This window comes from Chinchilla lanigera, unplaced genomic scaffold, assembly GCF_000276665.1.
Source record: "Chinchilla lanigera isolate Chin_1 unplaced genomic scaffold, ChiLan1.0 scaffold00045, whole genome shotgun sequence".
Taxonomy (NCBI): Eukaryota; Metazoa; Chordata; class Mammalia; order Rodentia; family Chinchillidae; genus Chinchilla; species Chinchilla lanigera.
This window is the reverse complement of record NW_004955446.1, coordinates 11,818,186-11,838,460: the sequence shown is the minus strand read 5'-3', so window position 1 is coordinate 11,838,460 and position 20,275 is coordinate 11,818,186. Positions and strand designations below refer to the sequence as shown.

The following is a 20,275-nucleotide window of genomic DNA, read 5'->3' as shown; positions in this document are numbered from 1 at the left end:
TTTAGAAAACTTGGTTTGGATTTACATCTGAATTGTTTATTACCAGTGAAAAGGAACAGCTGCTAAGAACCAGTTCCAGACGAACTGGGCTGCACGTTTGCTAGATCTCTCTTTGAAATCTGATAAGGCCCAATTTGAAGCTAATTCTGAATACTCTGCCATTTTACCGCTTCTAATTCTCAGAAAAATAAAAATAATCTTTTTAAAAAGTAGTCTTCACTTGAATAATATAATCTAACAGTGAATACTGCAATAGAAAGCTATTTCAATAGTTTTAAAAGAATTTAAGTTTTATGTAGCTTATTACTTTTACTCATCTCACCAAAACAAAACTTTTGAAACAGAAATCTTGGGAATTTTACATGATTGTTATAGTTTTACATTTTTTGTCATGGTTTTAACTAAGCATGTAGAAAAAAAGACATCTTTAAAAACTGTATTTGCTTGGCTTTTATTTATGCCTAGAGCTATTTTTGATGTTTTACTTTAAACGAATTTTGATAGATGACTTTTAAGTACATATCACCTCCTTTAACTTACAGCTTCACAGTAAGAGCTAGCTAGGGTTGTTGAATGACTCCATATGGTAAAATCCCTTATCAAAAAGGCTGAAATTAAATGAACAGGCAGAGGAGAGGCACAAATACAAATGATTTTGCATTTTGCTTCCTGCTTCTACTCAAATGTTGGTTACATTCTCGAGTACTGACTGATTGATGCTAAAAAAAGGATTAAAAATTCAGATTTTAATAAAAGATAGAAGGCATGAAGTTCTACAGTTTCCTAATAGTTCTTCAGCACTATGCTTTCATGACAGATGAGGTCAGGATACCAAAGACACTGGTAATTGACAGTCAAATAACAACAGCAACACATGCAACATATGTTGGATTTTCCCCCCCTAATTCTAAAGGGGGAAACTACATCAAAACCAGCGAATTAGTTTTGGCCACGAAGAGGCTGTTTTCTAATGTGCTAGCACTACCTTAAACCACATCTTTTTAGACACTAAAGATTTAAAGAGTAATAAATCCACTAACTTTACTTATTTTTATGTAAATCAGATTTGTTTCTCTACGTACCTAAAATACAATGTACATGCATCAAAACACATTACTCTACAACATGCTCTATGAAAGTAACTGTAGTTAAAACAAGTTCTTCTTTTCTTTAGGGCAAAAATGCACACAGTAAGTGCTCAAATACATATTCCCTAAGTGAATTTTTGCACCGTAACCATTTAATATACCGAAAGTGCTCTAAGGCTGGGGGCACTGCTCGCCGTCCCATATTCTCTACGGGTTTCAACATGCAAATTCACTTACATGGTGTCATTTCTTCACTGAACATTCTCATACCGTGAGTTCACATTTTATAACTGCCCCAAAACGTACAAACATCACCCTACACCATTCTTCACAACACTTTGTTATAGGAAGGTTACGGCTAAACACCAGTACAATAACATGACTACTATTTTGAGAAAATGAAAATTTAATAGGTACAAAGTTCCTGAGGGACATATACACAGCAGAACAAGTCCAGTCCTGATCTGAACCAGCCTTTGATGACGAACGTGGACAGCGGTGATGCCATTATCTTGTAGTGTGAATTTGGGTTTTTCTACCCCTCCTTGACCTCTCTGTGCCTTATTTTCCTCATCCACTTCTAATCCTGTCATTTTACCAATTTAACGTTGGTTTTGCCTAAAGCACGAAACTGGATCTATCAGAACAAAGCACCTACCATCTCACAAAGATCATATATGTGAAAGAATCAGCAAAGTTTTAGGAACTATGCAAATGTAAGGAAAAATACAAATAAAATATAATAGGAAGTCTAATCTGAGCAATATTTAAAAAGTACAAAGTAGAATATTTCAACTACAAATGCGCATCAATTTTTCTTAAGCCTTTTTTTCTTTAATAACCTAGAAACTACTTTAAGTCTGTTTTCTGAAAGTAAAAATATATGAGAAAAATCTTTTTCCTCTGAATTCACGTGATGGTAGTAGTCAATCACTAATGATGTGTGAGTTTCTTTTACTCAGCATCTATCCTTCGTCCATGTCACATGTGATAGGGGATGGCATAAATGCGTTAGAAGTCTGGTTCACCTCTCCCCTGAAGAAAACAAGTGGAAGGAAGAGGTTTAGGTAACGGGCAGACATGAGAATGCCATCTTCTGCTGGATGGGGCAGCACACACCTGCGGTCCTGGCCACTGAGGCGGCTGGGCAGGGGTTTGCCTGAGCCCAGGAGTTCAAGGCCAGTGGAGGCAACACAGTGAGAGCTTGTCTCAAAGAAAAACAAAAAGCAAACCTACCCTAAGAAAAAACAAAAAACCCTACCTCTTAGTTAGGTATAAGGATACTTGCTAGCTGTGATACTTACATCAATATGCGTAATTTGGGGGTTCTGTTTTTGTTTTGGTGAATAATGTCCTCTAAGTTTGCTACAAATACCTAATTAAAAAAGAAAAAATTAAACCCTGGCATTCTTAAAAGTATATTCAATTAAAATACATTTTAGGCTGATGACATATTGGTAGAAAGTACTTTTCAACTAAATCTTCTGAAGTCTTAACATGGGTCAATGATGTTTATATATGTATATATGTATACATACGGATATGTATGTATAAGAAAAATATTAATTTAAACCTTTAAAAAGAGCAATTTTTAAAATGCTTAGGATAGCTTGTGGTGTCCATAGGTAGCTCTCACCAGGGCACTCCACTGAATTTGTGAGATAGAGCTTCAAAGTTATCAGTAATAGAAAGTAAATTTAAAAAAATTAGTGAGGTTTTAAAAGTTACATATTAAGAAATGAATATAACCTGCCAAGTTAAAGCTCTAACTGCCTTTTCTTAGTAACAAGTGGCAGCACCGTCACCAACAGAAGGGAACTGATGAGTTTTAACTATGAATAAACCTGCCCTCACCATTCCTTCTTTTGTCAGACCTCAAAGCTAGGCTCAGGTAGTTAAGGCCTTGGGGCCTCTTTTAAAATTTATGTGGGCAGCTGAAGTAGAGGGCCCAGGCCTTGCTACTCTATTTTTTTTTTTTAATTAACCATCCCTAATATACTTTTCAATGATTATTCTAATGAAAAAACAGTATAGGTGTGTGTAGTACTGTATGTCACCATTCATTATTTAAGTAACTTCTATCTTCTATGTAGGAAAACACAAGTTTTACTTTGTAATTTCAGATGAGCCGATTTTCTTCAGTGCAAACATCCAGAAAGAACACAAAATTATTCAGTATTCAGAGGATAAAGTCAGTTTCTGTAGTGCTTAAAGTGCAACCCCAGATATTCTGGCATGGAAATAGCCCAAGGGAGATTCACCCTTGTGGGCAAATGATCATCTTCAGGGAGTGAAGATTACTTTATCTGAGATCACAGATAAAATACTTTAGCTTTATAGGTACTGTTGAAGTAGTAAGAGGACTAGTCTTTTACTGAGGCACATAACCACCTTGCCTCACAGTCTGCGGTAGGTAACTCTTAGGCATTCCCTCATCAACTGCGGCCTCCATCCCAGCTGTTTCCAATCTCTCTGCCGGTGCCTCAGTCTCGGAGCCGAACACATCTGTTGTAGAAACTCCCTGAAACATTTTCATTTGCTCAGCTCCACAGGACTGTGAAATAGGATCTGAAATCTGCTGCTGTTTAAGTCTAAGAAAATCTTCCTCATTGCTTGATGAAACTTGCTTTGACCTTTCAAAATGTGAAATATCTGGACTGGTTTTAGGTTGATGGCAGTTCTGTTTGAAATACTGTTGCTGGGGCAAAATGCCATCACCGCTGTCTACATTATCTACCAACTGTAGATCTTCCGGCCGCTCTTCTGAATCTAACAGGGGCTGGGTGGACTCGGATCTGGAGAAAACTTGAACTGATGGAACCTGGTGCCTGTAGCCACTATGCACCACAGTAGAATACTGGACCGTGCTTGAAGTGTTCTGTGCAGACTCATTTTCATCACCACTAGAAATGCTTGGCCTAGAAGATGACATGCATGAAGAACCCCCAATGCCACTGCTGTGTCCTTCAGTACTAATTTTTTCCTTCTTGAATAGGTCCAAGGATTTCAGATCTTCTGGAAAAGGCTTTTTGTCATTTGCTTCTATTTCCACAACACTTACATCAGTGAAATTGCCATCTGAATATATTTGATCTTTTGAATTAAAATTGTGCTAGGAAAGAGAGAAAATGGATTATTACCTATGATGTATATTAATTTAGAAACTCTCAGAGTTAATCAATGCATCTCTGAAACTTTTAGTCATGTGGTAATGTCACTAAATCACTGTCAGTTCCCTGACTTGTATATAATGTAAGGTAGAACTGGCAAAAGACTCTGTCAGAATCAGTCTGTAATATCCCTAGAATTTCCAAATCAGTAGTGTTGGTATTATATTTTGAATAAACCAAAGGTCTACAAATAGTTTTTAAGTTGGGTGTGGTGGTATACACCTGTAACCCCAGCACTTGGGAGCCTGAGCAGGAGGATCGCCACAAGTTGAAGACTAGTCTGGGTTACATGGCGAGTTCAAGGCCAGCCTGAACTACACAGTGAGACCCAATCTCCATAGAAACAAACAAACGAACAGTATTTATTATTTCATGCCTCTACTAGGCAGCATAGGGTTAACTGGTTAGAAAAACAAGAAAACATTAAGAAAAGCAAATTCGAAAAACAAACTTTATAGAATTTGAAAATAGGTAACATCCTTAATTCTTATTGTTAGTATAAAATTTAAAGATAATTTGAGGATAATAAATACAAATGATTTCCCCATTGAGGTATCTTTTAAGTGTTCAGAGTAAGTTTTCCAAAGTCACACTAACTCTTAAAATGGTAAACTGTGAAAGCAGGTCTTAATCACCAATCCAATTCAAAATGCTTATGTAACAGTTATCACTATGGAGCAGTTTTAGCACCCGAAATTTTTAGTCTGCAAGTTCAAATTGCTGTAATGTTTACTGCATAGAATTCGGAATATCAGACAAATATACTGTGATAAAAGCCCCAGAATATGTAGGCATCATTTTTAATTTTGACAATAATTTTCATTTATGTATTATTTTATTTTCATTTACTTTTTGATTCATCCTGAATCTTCTGGATGAACTCTAAATATATCCTACTAGGCCTGTACATTATAAATAAGTCAGAAGCAGTTGAGCTTACCCTGGGAGGCGTGTGAGGTGACCACTGGGCAATATGACTCTTTGAAGGGTCTGGAACATTGGGCCAGATGTGCTTTTTAATTCTAAAGCAAGAAAAAACATGGCATATGTAGAACCGCATGTAGTAAAACAAGGAACAGTCCCTATTTCTAAACAGCTCATCTACGAATCTTAAAAACCAAACCAATCAACCAAAAGATCAGTAACAACAAAAAAAAGCCTATTCCACCCAAAGCCAAACAGAAACTTTATCCAACAATTTCAGTACACCACCTTCCCAACAAAAACAAACAGGAATGTTGACATTGATAACAAATAAAATATGATAAATTTTATTTTTTACAACAAGGAAGAACAGAGTGTTGTATTGATGTATGTAAGAAAGACACAGTTTAATGAAATGAAACAGAGCACAGAATTAGATATAGATTTATATGATAACTGATTTTTAGCAAAAGTGCTAAGATAATTCAATAGCAAAAAGATGGTCTTTTCAAAACAAATGATGTTAGAACTAGGCATATGTGGGGTGAGAAAGTCTTGCCCCCAATCTCACACCATATACAAAAATTAACTTGTGGGGGGATCACAGATATAAGTTGAAACTTAGGAACATCTCTGAAAAAGTACTGAACTTGTAAGCTGCGTGTGGTAGTGCACATCTGTAATCCGGCACTTAGGAGGCTGAAGCAGGAGGATCACTGCAAGTTTGAGGCCACCTTGGGCTACACTGTAAGTTCAGGGTCATTATGAACCCAATAGCAAGATCCTATCTCAACACAACAACAAAATCACCAAAAAAACCTCCCTACAGAGCCTCTAGAATAAAACAGAAGAAAATATTTCTGACACTGCATTAGGCAGCAATACCTTAAATAAGACACAACATGCATGAACTACAAGGGGAAAATACTGGTAAATGGACTTCCAAATTAAAACTTCTCGTTTTCTAAAGTCACAGTTAAAAAAGCCAAATAACAATGCATAAACTGGAACAAAAATTTGGAAAAAATATAGTTGACAACAATTCTGTAACTAGAACATCTAAAGGACTTACACCTCCATATTAATTAAACAAACAACTGGGAAATGGGCAAAAGATTTCAACAGACACATCACAAAAGAAAACATGTGACACATGAAAAGATCTAATTCATCAGGGAAATGGAAATTAAAACTACAGTGAGTTCTATACACTCACTTTTAGAAAAAAATCATGAAAATGAAAAACTCTAACAGTACCAAGTGTTAGTGATAATATGAAACACAGCCACTCAAACAGTTTGGCAGTTTCTTACAAAGTTAGACATTCACTTACCACATGACCCAGCACTCCAAATCCTAGGTATTTATTCAGGATAAATGAAACATACGCCCATAAAAAGTTTTGTACATGAATGTTCATAGCAACATTATACATAACAGAAAAAATCAGAAAAATACCTAAACTTCCACAACTGATGGATAAACTTTGACATATCCATTCTATAGAATACTATTCAGTGATAAAAAAATATTAGTATAACTATATTAGTATAAGCACCAATATAATGAAATCTTTAAAATATTACGCTAAGTAAAAAATATACATAAAATACTGCATGCTATTTGATTTCATGTACATGACATTCTAGATAAGACAAAAGTACAGTTAAAGAAAGATTGTAACTGCCTGGGGTTAAGTGTTAAGGGAGAGGACTGATGACAAAAAAGCAACAAGGGAACTTTCTAGGTGATGGAAATGTTCTGTGTCTTCACTGTGGTGGCATACATTCACATACAATTACAAAATTGAAACTGTAAACTTAAAATAGATAAATTTTACTGCATATAAATTATAGCTCTATGAAGTCAGGGAAAAATGCAAAAACTATGAATATGAGTACTTACAGGTCTCGCTTATTAAAGCAGAACAATACACCTAGAAGAGTTGTCAACAGGAATGCTAAGCAAACAGGCACAACTATGGCTTCTATTTCTCCTTGAGCTAAAAAAGAGGTTGTAATGAGAACTGTTGACATAGACACAGTGGAGAAATAACATAATACCATTCTAATTTTGTTTTCTGCCTTTTCAGACTTTTTCTCTTTTCTTGATAAATCAGAGCCTACTCTTTTATCTTTACACAGTAACCTGACCATGTAATAAGCATAAAATATACCTGACCCTAATCCTAGTTGCATTTAAAAAAAGCCTTACTAGTCCAATGTATCAGCAATTGGGATGACTAATGTTGCAGATATTTTCCTAGTTAATTCTTCCATTCATCCAACTCTTCCAGCGTTTTTGGGTAAACCATAGTTTACCCAAAGCCCCTTGGGTAATCTTTTAATTAGTTTTCTACAGGACAGATGTATGAAGTATTAGTCACATACTATTCACTTAATTTGTAAGTAACTTTACATCCCACAAAGCTCAGCCGAAATCCGAAAATCAGAACAATGCTTGGGATATGGGTTAGCAAATATTAATTCTTGAATATTCAGGATCTCAAATGCAGAATGCCAAATCTAATTTAGGCAAAAGCTACCTTTTATTATTGTTAAACTTCTGCCTTTATGTTTTCATGCACTGGGCCTTTACTCGTGCCACTCTTTTCTTTTTTCTATCTGTCTACACTCTAACTTTAAGGTTCTGGCACACATCTCTCTCCATCTATTTACTATTTACATAGCCCAACTGGCTCTCCATTTGTTTTATTTACTTTGCCTGTATTCCTTCAACAAAGCTGTAAGAGTCTTTGGGGCAAGACCCACACCATGTGAAGAAGCCATAATTGAAGCCACAGATAGGTTTAAAAAAAATTATAAAAATAAAATAATACTGTTTCCATTTTCTCCCTTGCATTCCCTTTTTAAAAATCTTTCTCCTTTCCTTCCCTTTCCCTCTCCCTTGCTCCTCTTCCCATGTGAACCTGTTCTTCCTACTTCCCAATATCTTCCATTTTGCTGCTTACATATTCTTTGAGTTTCTCACACAAGAGAAATACAGTACTTAAACTTGTGTGTCTGATTTATTTCACTTAAGATTATGGTTTTGAGATGCGTCCACTTGCACAAAAAAAGTCTCAACTTTATCCATATTATGTATAGATGCAAATTCTCCACAATGAATGTGATCATTATGTATGGCAAACATGTACGAAGAAAATATTAAGATTAAAAAAATAGTAAGCACGACCTAACTTTTGCAAAAATGTATACACAGAAAACACCCAAAAATGTTAGATTATTTTTGGGTGAGAGATTGGGACTGAGTTTTCTTCCTCTTTGCATTTAAAACTGTATAAATTCCCTATATTTCAATCAGCGAAAGTATTTTTAGAGTTTTATTATTTTTTCTAATTTTTTACTTCAAGTACTACTGTTATATATCTATTCTATTTCTACGTCACCACATGGGACAAATCTTAGCCTAGAAACTAAATTACTGGCCCTAAAAGGGAAGCTCAGGGCCTTTTATCATCTATTTAAATAGTTACTCATCCACTCATTCTCTCCTCTGGCAATCATTCAACCAATAAAGAGCATAGAGATTACTATTAATCATTCTCCTGGTTATTATTCAGGGCTGAGAGTTACAAATACAATCATAGGAAGATAAAGTCATTTCTGTAATGATCCAAATAGTGGAAAGACAGAATGCATGTAGGTCTTCTTCAAGGAGGCTACAGAACAGCCAAAGCCAGAGAAGGTGAGGACACTAGGGCGATGACTCAGAAAAGACAGGAAAAGGTGGAGAGTGTGGGGGTGCTTATGGTCAAAAGCTGATTATGAAAGGGTAGGCGTGCACAGGAGTTAAGTGTCATCAACAGAACGTGACACGGGTGATGTGAGAGAAATAGATGTGAAGACAGTTACTGATCTGAGTAATTCTGGTTTCGGTCAAGAGTTGGATGGTTGTGACACAGAACAGAGAGAAACGTGTCTGGGAAGGAAAGAGAGGACGGCTGAAGTCACAGAGAGTACAAATAGGCAGAGACACTGGGCCAAAACACAGTGTCGGGGAATATAAACGCTATAGAAGTGGAGCAGAAAACAGGAGGGACCAGCAAAGGAGGAGACTGAGGAAAGTGCTAATAGAAAAACAAAATAAGGACAATACGCTAACGGGAACAGAAAAACGGTGAAAATGAAGAACCATGTACTGACTGCGATGACTAAAGTCTTCCAAGGGTGATGTGGCTGGAAGCCTGATTTCACTGAGTTAAAAGATGAGCGGGAGGGAGAAGTGGGGATTCTATAGTGAACTGGCTTTTCAGCTAACCTGTCCATAAAAGAAAACAACCGGAGAGAAGGGGGAGAGCAACGATACCCACCTCAGGGAAGAATGAAGCCTCTTAGAAAGATAATACAGTCAGAAAGTTAGTAAGACAACAAAAAGGGGAGAAAACAGGAAACCGGACGAACAGGGCATAAACATCACAAGTTGTGACCACTTCATTGCTAGGAATCCAAAGGTGCACTTCTTTGGGCAGTAAGTGGTGCTGGGGATGGAGCCCGAGTCTTGCGAACACTGAGACAGTCTCCACCTCTGAGCTACACTCCTATCCTATACACTCCTTAGGTGCGCTTTAAAACAACAGAATAGTAAGTCCATTTCCAGTCTGATTAAATATAAAACCAAGAAATGAAAGTCAAATTTTATTATTTCTTACCAAACTTTGGTGTAGTAAAAGTGAATTCTGGGCCATCCTTTCCACCTTCATCTGTGTACGCTGTCATTCGTACCATGTACAATGTGTCACTATTCAAAGAGGTCAATGTGTATTCCGTGTGGGAAGAATCTACATTCACAGCTGGAAGAAATAAAAAAATTATTGTGCTTTATTCAATGTTTTTGCTTCATCTGTCCTGTACCTGGCACTGTGAAAATATTAATAAAGAATAAATATATTTTTCTTGGAAAACAACCTTTACAACTCAGACAGTATTTTTCTATAAGTACAATGCAGTATTTTTTTTAATAGGGCCATGAACACAACTGTAAGAAATATTCACAGCTGTCTCCTCAGGATAAAATATACTATCATAAAATTTACAATATACTAAGGTGAGAAGTATTTAAAAACTTAAGGAAAAAACTGATTAATAACTGATGATTTTATTACCAGTTTCATTTCCAATGATGGTTCTATAAAATATGGTATAATTTCTGATAAATCCATTCTGAACATCAACAGGAAGCTGGTCCCACTGTAAGACAGCTTCATTTTTCCCCACTTTTTTTGTCCGAACAGTAGGTCCTTTGGAAGGTGCTGTAACAGAATAAATGTATTTTCTAAGCAGTATAATGTAGTACATTCCTTAGAACAAAATTATCTGAACATGAAATGTATCCTTATTTCAGTCATAAAATGTATTTAATGCTAAACTACATTTTTCAAAGAAAAAGTGCCTGGACTTACGAGCCTGTTTGAGGTATGCCTTGGTAGACTCGGGGCTGCCTGGCCCGTCGCTGTACACTGGAGTGACTGTTATCAAGTAACACTTGCTCCCCAACAGCTCCCCTAAAGTGCAAACAATGGAGTAAGCATTTTTTTTACTGAAAAATTCAAATTAATTCCATTATTTACATTTATAGTATAACTTCATGACACTTAGTTTTCATTTAAAACTACAGTTTTCTAAAGTCAGCATTGCCTTTTGTATACTGGACTCTAACAGTGAAACTGTTAAAAAAGCAAATGTTATTTTATTATTAATAAAGTGAATAAGGGGCTGGGGATTTAGCTAAGCGGCACAGCGCCTGCCTGGCAAGCGCAAGGTCGCGAGTTCGATTCCCAGTATCGGAAACAAAACAAAACAAAAACAAACAAAAAAACAAAACAAAACATTACAGTGGATAAAAATATTTGTATTGTTAATACAAGAAGTGACTACATCTATATTCAGGATTTATATCTAAAACAAGATCTCAAATTATTCTGGCCTTCCTTAGAACTTGACAACTTCTTAAATACCTAATTCTCTGAGAGCTCCCTAGTGAGCAAAATGCCACTAGTAAGATGCAGGGAGATGCACTAATGGCCCTGGCTTGTCAGAAGAACTGGAAAAAGAATTAGTGCTATTTCCCCTACAGTTAAAAAAATTATCTTAAATGCAGTACTTCTTTTATTTACAATCCTCCCAAATTATCAAAGTCATTTATTCTTTTAGCATGCAAATAGTAACATTTTCTTCCTTTTATAAAGCCTACCCTCTGTCCATCTCAGAAAAGCTGCTTCTCACCACTTTTTTTATTTCAATACAACTTCTATTTCCTTAACTATATGTGCCTTTGCCTTCTTAGAAGAGTAATTTTACTTCTTGATACCTTATGAAGAAATGAACAATCTTCAAAACTGTTGTGCTTTTACAAAATGATTTGCCATAAAGATTTTTCCTCTTTTTGTATGTTTGTTTTGCTTCTGGTTTTCTTTTTGGTGGTACAATAGAAAGAATGTTTGGCAGCAATACATCTGGGTTCCAGTGTACCACTGCCTGCCTGCACATCCTCATCAAGATCTGAATGTTCTTCTGCAAAATGTGGCCTTGGAAAAACTCTTGAGGACGTTTGCTAGATCTAAGTTTCACTAATTTCATGAAGGAGAATACACTTATAATAAATATGTACTGCTAATTTCTATTAGTTCACCGAAAGGAACCATTAGTGCTTATACTGTTTCATCAATTTTGCATGCCTATAACTGGTGATCTAAGCAACTACTTTGAAGATAACAATATGTAATATAATAACCACTGTTAATTTCCTATCATCTTGTTTTGAAATTCTGTATCATATTGTTTTTTTCTCTTTAAAATTAAAAAGTAATAGTAAGTTATTTCATACACAAAAAAGAAACGACCAATTTTCAGCTGTTGTGGTAACGCTTGTTTTCAGAGGTACTGAGCACAGGCGCCTATTGCCTCGTCTGGTTCACACCATCTAGCTCACGCCAACCTGGCTCCTGCCTGGCTCCACCATGTTTTATTTGATAAGGCTGAGAAACCAGACAACCAAAGCATATTAAACTGTATTTTAAACAGCATCTTAGTAAAAGCCAAACAGCCTACTTTAACAAATAAAGCTCAAAACTTTATGGCAGGTATCTCTCTGCTTAGGACTCTTCTCTAATCATGTTATTTACAGCTGAATTCTAATGATTATCCTTATTCATTAAAAAGGAAAAGCACACACATGCTAAATGTTTTTGTTCTTTTTTTAAAGCTTTGGAATTACTTTACAGTCATATAAGCAGCTGACTGCATGGGATTATCCTTTTTCTATAATATCACTACTTTCTATCTTTTGTTAGTACTTGTAATTGAAAGGCATCAGGAAACCTGTGATCTGGTTCAGCTTCCCTGGCTCAATGGCTGTAAAAGGTTAAACAAGTCATCTAGATGCTCCAGTGAACTATTTCCTCATTTGAAGGATGAGGGAGTTAAATGAAGTACAGAGAACACACACAATCAATCAGCAAAGGTGAAATTTTTTGTACTTCTTTACTGTTTTCTGGGTGTTCCTCTAGTGATAAAACAATATTGGGGTAGTTAATAAAGACAGAACTGACCCCATTCTATCGGTTACGATAAATTAGTTCTTTTGACCACAATGCCTATAAACCAGAAGAGAATTAGCCCAAAAACAAAAAAACCTGTCTAAATGGTTAGAAAACGAGCATCAATTTAAGTGCATCTGGCCAGGTTTACCTCTTAAATAGGTGCGACGGACGATACCACTTTCTTGCTGCCAGTCTGGGATACAGGGCGATTTATCTGACAACACACACCACTCGAGAATGTATTTCCTTACAGCTTTCCCTGGAGGAGTCCATTCCACCCAGAGCATGTTATCTTTAGGGTATGCTTTAAGGTCCGTTATAGGGTGAGTAGCTTTAAAACAGGATGCCAACATAATAAAAGAACATTTACAAATCTGAAATTTCAGTATTTTATAGTTATTTCCAAGAAATTTATGATTTATCAAGTGTTGTAAGCATATAACATGTATTTCCATGAACAGAATTACTTTTATTTTTTGTTACTGGAGGTTGAACCTGGGCCTTCACTCTGAGTTACATCCCCAGTTCCTCTCCCTAGCCCCAGCTTTTTAAAATTTTATTCTGAGTTGGTCTCACCAAGCAGCTAAGTTGCTCAAGCTGAACTCAAATTTGCCATTCTTCTGTTTCAGCCTCCAAGAATGCTGGGATTGTAGGCATGTGCCATTTCAGTTGGTTTAGAAAAAGGACTTTATAACTTACATTTATGGTAGTCAATTTATTTTTAAAATTAAATCCTTGCTTTCCCCAAAGTTTTCATTTTGGAACTGTTATTTTGTCCTCTTTAAAAGCTATAAACAACATATTTAAGTCACATGCATATAAAATTCTCAAAACTCTTGAAATGTTTCAAAAAACCAGGTAAGTAATCAGAAAATGCTTAAATGAATTAAGCAGCTTACCACAAAGTTTAAGGGAGCCACACAGGGATAAAAGTATTTCGCATATTACTGAAAATTGCCTGCTGATTTCTAAAAATATAATCATCCCTGATACAGGAGATCGACTCAGACTATTTGTATCTTTAATGAGATTCCTAGCCATACCTAATCATCTTTATTTAACCACAAACCAGGATCCATCTCAAAGACACATACCTTGAAAGTCACAGGCGGGGATAGTTAAAACAGATGCATCTGATTTGCCAACCAGATTTCTCGCTGCTAGTGTTGCTATATAGCGATCATTTGTGAGATTCACTGTCAAGTTTGTGTCATTTACTGTGTAATTTTGTGAGCGTGATTTCCATCTTGTTAGAGTCACTTCATAATCCAAGATTTTCCCATTGGCCTCAGAAGGAGGCAGTGTCTGCAATAAAAGTTTGTTTTAAAAATTTTTTAAAATCTTGAATAAATTCACAAATTCTACCATCATGTTAAGCCTCTAAACATTTAAATGGAAGGGACTGGAGAACTTACTTTGTACTCAGTAGAAAAGTAATGTAATACAAGGAAGAGTAACAGCATGACCTCAGCAGTGTGAGGGCAAGGAGTGAGACTGCCCCCTTGTCGTTCTGCACTGGACTATATTTGCCTATACTGCTTGTTTATGCCTGAGTGCTTCTCTCCCTACTTTTCTTAGTATGAGCTACTCTTGTACATGAATGAGTTTATGAGCACACGTTTTGATTACCCCTAACTTTTATCAATTATTTTCTATGAAACATGCCAGTAAATTCAATAAAGTACAGAACAGGTTTCTTCTTCATACAAAATTTATGCTCTCACAGAACTGCGCTGAAAGACCTAGGAGAGATTATCTGCAGATTATGAACCCGACCTCTTTCTAGTCTAAAGCTTTGTGTTTCTATTTATTAAACACAGTTATCAACTGCTTTGCTGATTCAACATGAATAAAACTCTTAAGTGTTAAAAAACCTATACTCACATACCATTAATATGTATTTATATAAAAGAATGTAAATGTGTGGGTTTTTTTTTTACCTTCCATATGAGCTGTACAGATCTGGAGCCTTGAGTATGGGATGGTATCTTATACCAAAAACTTGGTGCTTTCGAAGGTCCTAAAGAAAACATAAACTTAGTTTTAACAATGCAATAAAATCCTATAAATTATTCTCCTGTACATAGCTTGATTCTTTTCCCCCCCATTCCCCTACCCACCCTTTATCCCTTCTTCCCCACCTTATTTAGAAAAGCTGTTTCCATTTTTTTCTTTTCTCTTCCTTCCTCCCCGCTCCAAGTTCCCCTTTCCATTTGAACAATTTTTTATTTCACAATATTTATTGTACATTTTGGTGCTTATTTATACTTTCGGTTTCTCACACCAGAAAAACGATGCAGTGTTGATACATGTGTCCAATTTATTTCACTTAAGAGTGTAGTCTCAAGGTGCATCCATTTAACTAGAAATGTCCCAAGCTTATCTTTCTCTACAGCAGAGTAGTACTCCACTGTATGAAAAACGTCATCTTATCCATTCATCAGTTAATGGGCATTTGGGTTGTTTCCAAGATTTAGCTATTACAAACTACAACAGTATAAACACAGGTGTGCATATATCACTGCAGTATGATGCTTTTATCTAATTCTTCACAGCTGCATTCTCCCCTCCCAAGAAAATATGCCCAGGTCTTCTTTCGGTCAGGAGGATAGCTTGATGATGTAGGTTACAATCATTTTATTTTATTATTATTATTATCATTATTATTATTTGGAGATAGGGTCTCATTACATACTTCAGGCTGGGCTTAAACTCATTAGCCCAGGTTGGCCTTGAATTTATAGTAATCCTACTGCCTCAGCCTTCCAGGTACTGGGATTACAGGGGTGTACCACCATGTCCAGCCAATTTTTTTCAGACAGGGTCTTACTATGTTGCCCAGACTGGCCCCAAACTCCTGGGCTCAAGCAATCTTCCTGCCTCAGCCTTGTATGTAGCCTGTGCTACAACACCTGCCTACAAATTATAATGAAGCTCTTATCATCAAAATTATAAATACACAAATGTATTCTAGGCAATAACTAAAAATAAGAATCTTGTGTCCTTTATTCTTAATAATCTTGTGTTGTTTACTCTGTTTGGATGCAGCATGTACTCATGCACATAACTACTTTAATCTCTGCACTGGTGGCCTTTCCCCAGCCTTCCTCATCTGCTTGTCCTCTGTTCAGGGTCTCATTTACAACTGCCTCTTACAACCAACACATTATGGCTTAGATTTTACTCAAATCCTCTTCTGACTATAGTACCTTGCAATTATACTTGTAATAATTTTGAAAAATCAGTTGACACTACTAAGTTTTTAAAAGATGAGGAAGATGGTATAGCTGCTGAAGCCCTGGGTTTGACCATTAGCATCACATATAAAATAAATAAAATTTAAAAAGACAGGAAACCTTCAATATGAAGTTTTTATTTTAACAATGATAAAACAGAAATGAGATAAAAATCAGTTGATGTTATTTACTGCTAAATATCAAATTGAAAAATCATACATAAATACGTGGCTAAAACCCTTACATAAGTCTATTACTTTATGTTGGGACAATTTAAAGTGATAGGATATAAATGTCAAACACCAGTAGAGAAGTTGCCCCTCATCTGTAGGGGTACTGTTCTAAGACCCCATGGATGCCTGAGACTCTGGAGAGTACCGAATCCTACATACACTATGTTTTTCCTATACATAGTCATAATAAAGCTTACTTCAGAAGTGTGCACAGTAAGAGATAAACAATACATTATACCATAATAAAATTTATTTTAAAACTTTTAAATTATTTCTGGAATTTTCTATTTTATAGTTTTGGACCATGAGTAACAAATCACAAAGTGACACTGCAAATAAGGAGCCAGTCATTCAGTAACACAAGGCTAACCTTCCATCAGCTGCTGAAAGCCTTCTTCTGGCTATTCATGTTGCATGCTTGCTTCTATTCTGTTCATCTGCTGTGTCAGTCTGGACTAAGACATTTTATCATTTAAGCAAGATCTCTCTGCTTTTTCTTTTTAGTTTTTATTTGACTACATTGTGGGAAACTGGAATATATACATAACACATCTCAATTCTTCTCCCCTAACCTATCCTTTTCATTTTTTATGCCCGCATCAGATTTATTTATTTATTTCATAAGTCCTTGTGAAGTTATCATAAATACAAATTAACAGCCAGATTAAGAGGCCAAAAACATACAAAACACATATGACAATTATACTAAATCAAGGTACACTTATAGATATATTGTCATGCTGGATTATAATAACTTTTTTTCCTCTCTTTTTTTCCTGTTAACTTTTATTTTTCACTTTATGTATATATTGGGTTTCTCATATATTTCCAGGCATTTATAAGGGAGAGAAAATTGTTAAGGGAGAAAGATTCTTTTCTTCCTTTAGCATTCTCAATTCAAATAATGACCTAAGCCTCTACCTGAGCTGGAAGTGAAGCAACACAAGTGGCAAGAGAGGCTTTTAAGCTGTACCTACGGCCACTGAGAAAAGTGGGGCTGTGAATAGGAAACGGTTCAAAAGTAAGTAACTGGGCTGGGGACATAGCTCAGTGGCACAAGCACCTGTCTGGCAAGCACAAGGTCCTGAGTTCAATTCCTGGTACCAAAAAAAAAGTTAAGTATCTGTATGCCACAGGATAACCTCTTTATGAGTACTTCACACATCAGTGAGGTTATGAAGTAGAAGGGTCACTATTAGACAAACAAGAGGGATCAAGGAGAGGGGGCGGTGGGAGGGGGACCAGAGGGGTGGATGTGACCAAAATGTTAATATGCATAAAAGAAAAGGCCACAATAAACCCAATGTTCATACAATTAATATAAACTAATAAAATATAGAAAAATAAAATTTGATAAAAAAAGGTATTTTAGTAATGTCAACTGCTTTGTGGAAAGAATCTTTCTTTAGACTATACCATTTTGTGTCTTCTGTATTCCATTCTATTCTACATATGCTATATTATCTATGGGAGAAAAAGAAAATTAAACAACCAAATCCAAGATCACTCCTTTATCAGAGACTTATCAAGTGCTGTTGGAAAAGAATGAATGAAAGTTGTAACACAAATATCTTTCTGATAATAAGGACTTAAGGTGTATTTTGTTAATTAGTGTGACTTCAATTATTCAAATTATAAATCTCTGGGCCACTCTTCTTGAATGAAATGTTGGACTTATCAAAAGTTAATTCTGCTTTTTTGGATGGCATCCAAGACACCCTTCCATGATAATGCAATTCAAAAGCAAATATCTTTATATTATTAATAATGCATTTGATTACCAAAGAAACAATGAGGTCTATATTATTAAAAGCAGACATTCACAGCCAGAATTCCACTAGCTTTCTATCTCTTGTTTACATACTAGCTTCATATGTGACCCCACGTGCGTCTTCACTCCAGTCACTCCAGAAGCCCTTTCCATCTCCCTTCATACAGCGAATCCTAAACACATATTCTGTGAATGGTTTAAGGTCCTGGACAGTGAAAGAAGTTCGGGTTGTTGCTGTGTCTTCAGGAGGAATCTGAAAATAAAGCAAACATGCCTTAACATGCAGAAACTCAGGATGAGAGACTCAGCCTGCTCCAGAAAGAAAGCAGCGTAATAAGCATGCTGCTATCATTGCTCTTCCATCCCTCCTCTCTCCTGCCGGGGTCTGTCCTCTCATTAACTCATGGGAAGTCAGATGTAATGGGAACCCACAAATAAAATCCATATGGGTCAGCGTGACATTATAAAGAGTAGTGTGAGGAAGACAGTGTAGAACTGGACAGGTAAAAGGAAGCATCTATCTAGCCTCATCAAGAAAAACAAAAGATACCTGAGTAGATAAATTTACCTTTCAGAAAAAAAAAAAACAAAAAAAAAAACCCATAGGTTAAAACTCTGATATTACTGCTCTAGATTTCAATATTGGATGCAAAGCAGATATTAGGTGTTTTGTACCACTGAATTAAGTTCTATAATACTAAAACGATCTTGAATTTTAGGCATGTATCTTTTCTGCATTACCTAAGTCATTAATTCTGTTACCTTTTCGGATTGTTTTGAGTTCTTTGGAAAGTGGGATGGGGAAATAGTAAGGTCTTAGGCTCAATTCCTTATATGCTCTTTGTTATAACAGAGCAATAAGTAAATAAACAAAAGTAAATAAGTAAAACAAAAACAAAAGCACAGTTAGTAATCACTGTAATTATAACAAACTATAGTATGAGTATATTCAACACTATGGTGGTAACTTTTTAAAAAGTTCCAAGGTATTTCTTTTGCGATAGTACGATATTTAGGTACATCATTCCTTTCCTTTTCAGTCTTACAAATTCTCCACCAATCCCATTCTATACCTCAGGAGTTGGCAAACTTGTTAAAAGAAAAGGCTATATAGTAAGTATTTTGGGCTCACAGGCCAATCTCTGTTGCAATAATTCAACTCTCTTATAGCACAAAAACAGTAACATGTAAATAAATGAGTGTGGCTATGGGCCAATAAAACTTTATTTAAAACACAGGTGGCAAGCTGAACTTGGCCTGCCCTACCTTCCTCCAAATGGTCTCTATTTTTGTTATTACTTTTTTTTTTAATTTTAAAGAAAATAGTTCAAAAAAAAAACAATAGCAAAATACAAACAGTACAAAGCAAGGACATTAAAAATGATACAGGGTTTCAAACCAAATGATAGAGACTAACAGTGGCTGTTATATTATATATTGTTATCTTCAATGAAGTTGTTCAGATTACCAGATGTAAGAATAGAAGACTGATCAAATCATTTAAGGGAATAAGAAAATAAAAATCTAAAAGAACATTAGAGACAATACATAGTATCACTATGGAGGACTGTAAGAATTCACCAATGGATATTATACTGCAAATTGTTGTCTCTATTTTTGCACCTCTACTTAATTTGCTCCTTTACTGCTTGTACTCCCTTCATCTCTTCATCTAGAACCATTTTCTTTGTCACCTACATCACTTCTGCATTTCCCTATAGTTCCTGTATACATAGGGTTTTTGATCTAGATGTCCTCTGGTTTGTCCTTACTTGACACAGAAGACCCAGAACAGGTATCAACAGGTTTTATATAAAATGGAATGTAAGACCTTCAAAAAATGATTGAGACTTTCAGGTTAGAAGCATCAGGAAAAATTTTTTGAATAAACAGTAACTTTTAATTTACCTGGCTCCAAGTTGAAGCATCTTTGGTCTTATAATGAATGTCATATTTCAGTCTCATAACATTCATAATACTTGGATTGATCCATGTTAATTTTAAGATACTGGACAGCTCCTCTGAGTTGCTCACTGATAAATTACGAGGTGGATTGGGCTTCACTGAAACATAAAATAAATTCTAATGTTGATCATTTTTTACTTTTATAGCTTTACAAAGTCACACATGTACTTTCATTTTTCTTTATTTTCTAGTACTGTTTTCATTTTTTCTTACCAAATCAACCAATTTCTTTGGAAATGATGCTGTTATTTATTGTAACAGAAGGTTTCTAAGAAAACAATTTTTCTTGTCAATTTGGTATATATAGCCAGGGATATAGCTCAGCAG

The 20,275-nt window shown here is 35.6% G+C and overlaps 1 protein-coding gene across 1 annotated transcript in view; it reads right to left on the bottom strand.

The window, feature by feature from the left end:
* Window positions 1–726: 726 nt before the first annotated feature.
* The window catches only part of Il6st (interleukin 6 signal transducer), a gene marked incomplete at its 5' end in the record, with an annotated part of 47,099 nt that continues 27,550 nt past the window's right edge, over window positions 727–20,275 (bottom strand). The window contains 11 exon segments of the mRNA XM_005392688.2: window positions 727–4,200; window positions 5,199–5,280; window positions 7,088–7,184; window positions 9,855–9,995; window positions 10,308–10,454; window positions 10,605–10,706; window positions 12,892–13,074; window positions 13,838–14,048; window positions 14,684–14,763; window positions 18,077–18,236; window positions 19,892–20,046. Coding sequence (XP_005392745.1) covers window positions 3,460–4,200; window positions 5,199–5,280; window positions 7,088–7,184; window positions 9,855–9,995; window positions 10,308–10,454; window positions 10,605–10,706; window positions 12,892–13,074; window positions 13,838–14,048; window positions 14,684–14,763; window positions 18,077–18,236; window positions 19,892–20,046 — 2,099 coding nt within the window. The 3' untranslated portion in view covers window positions 727–3,459.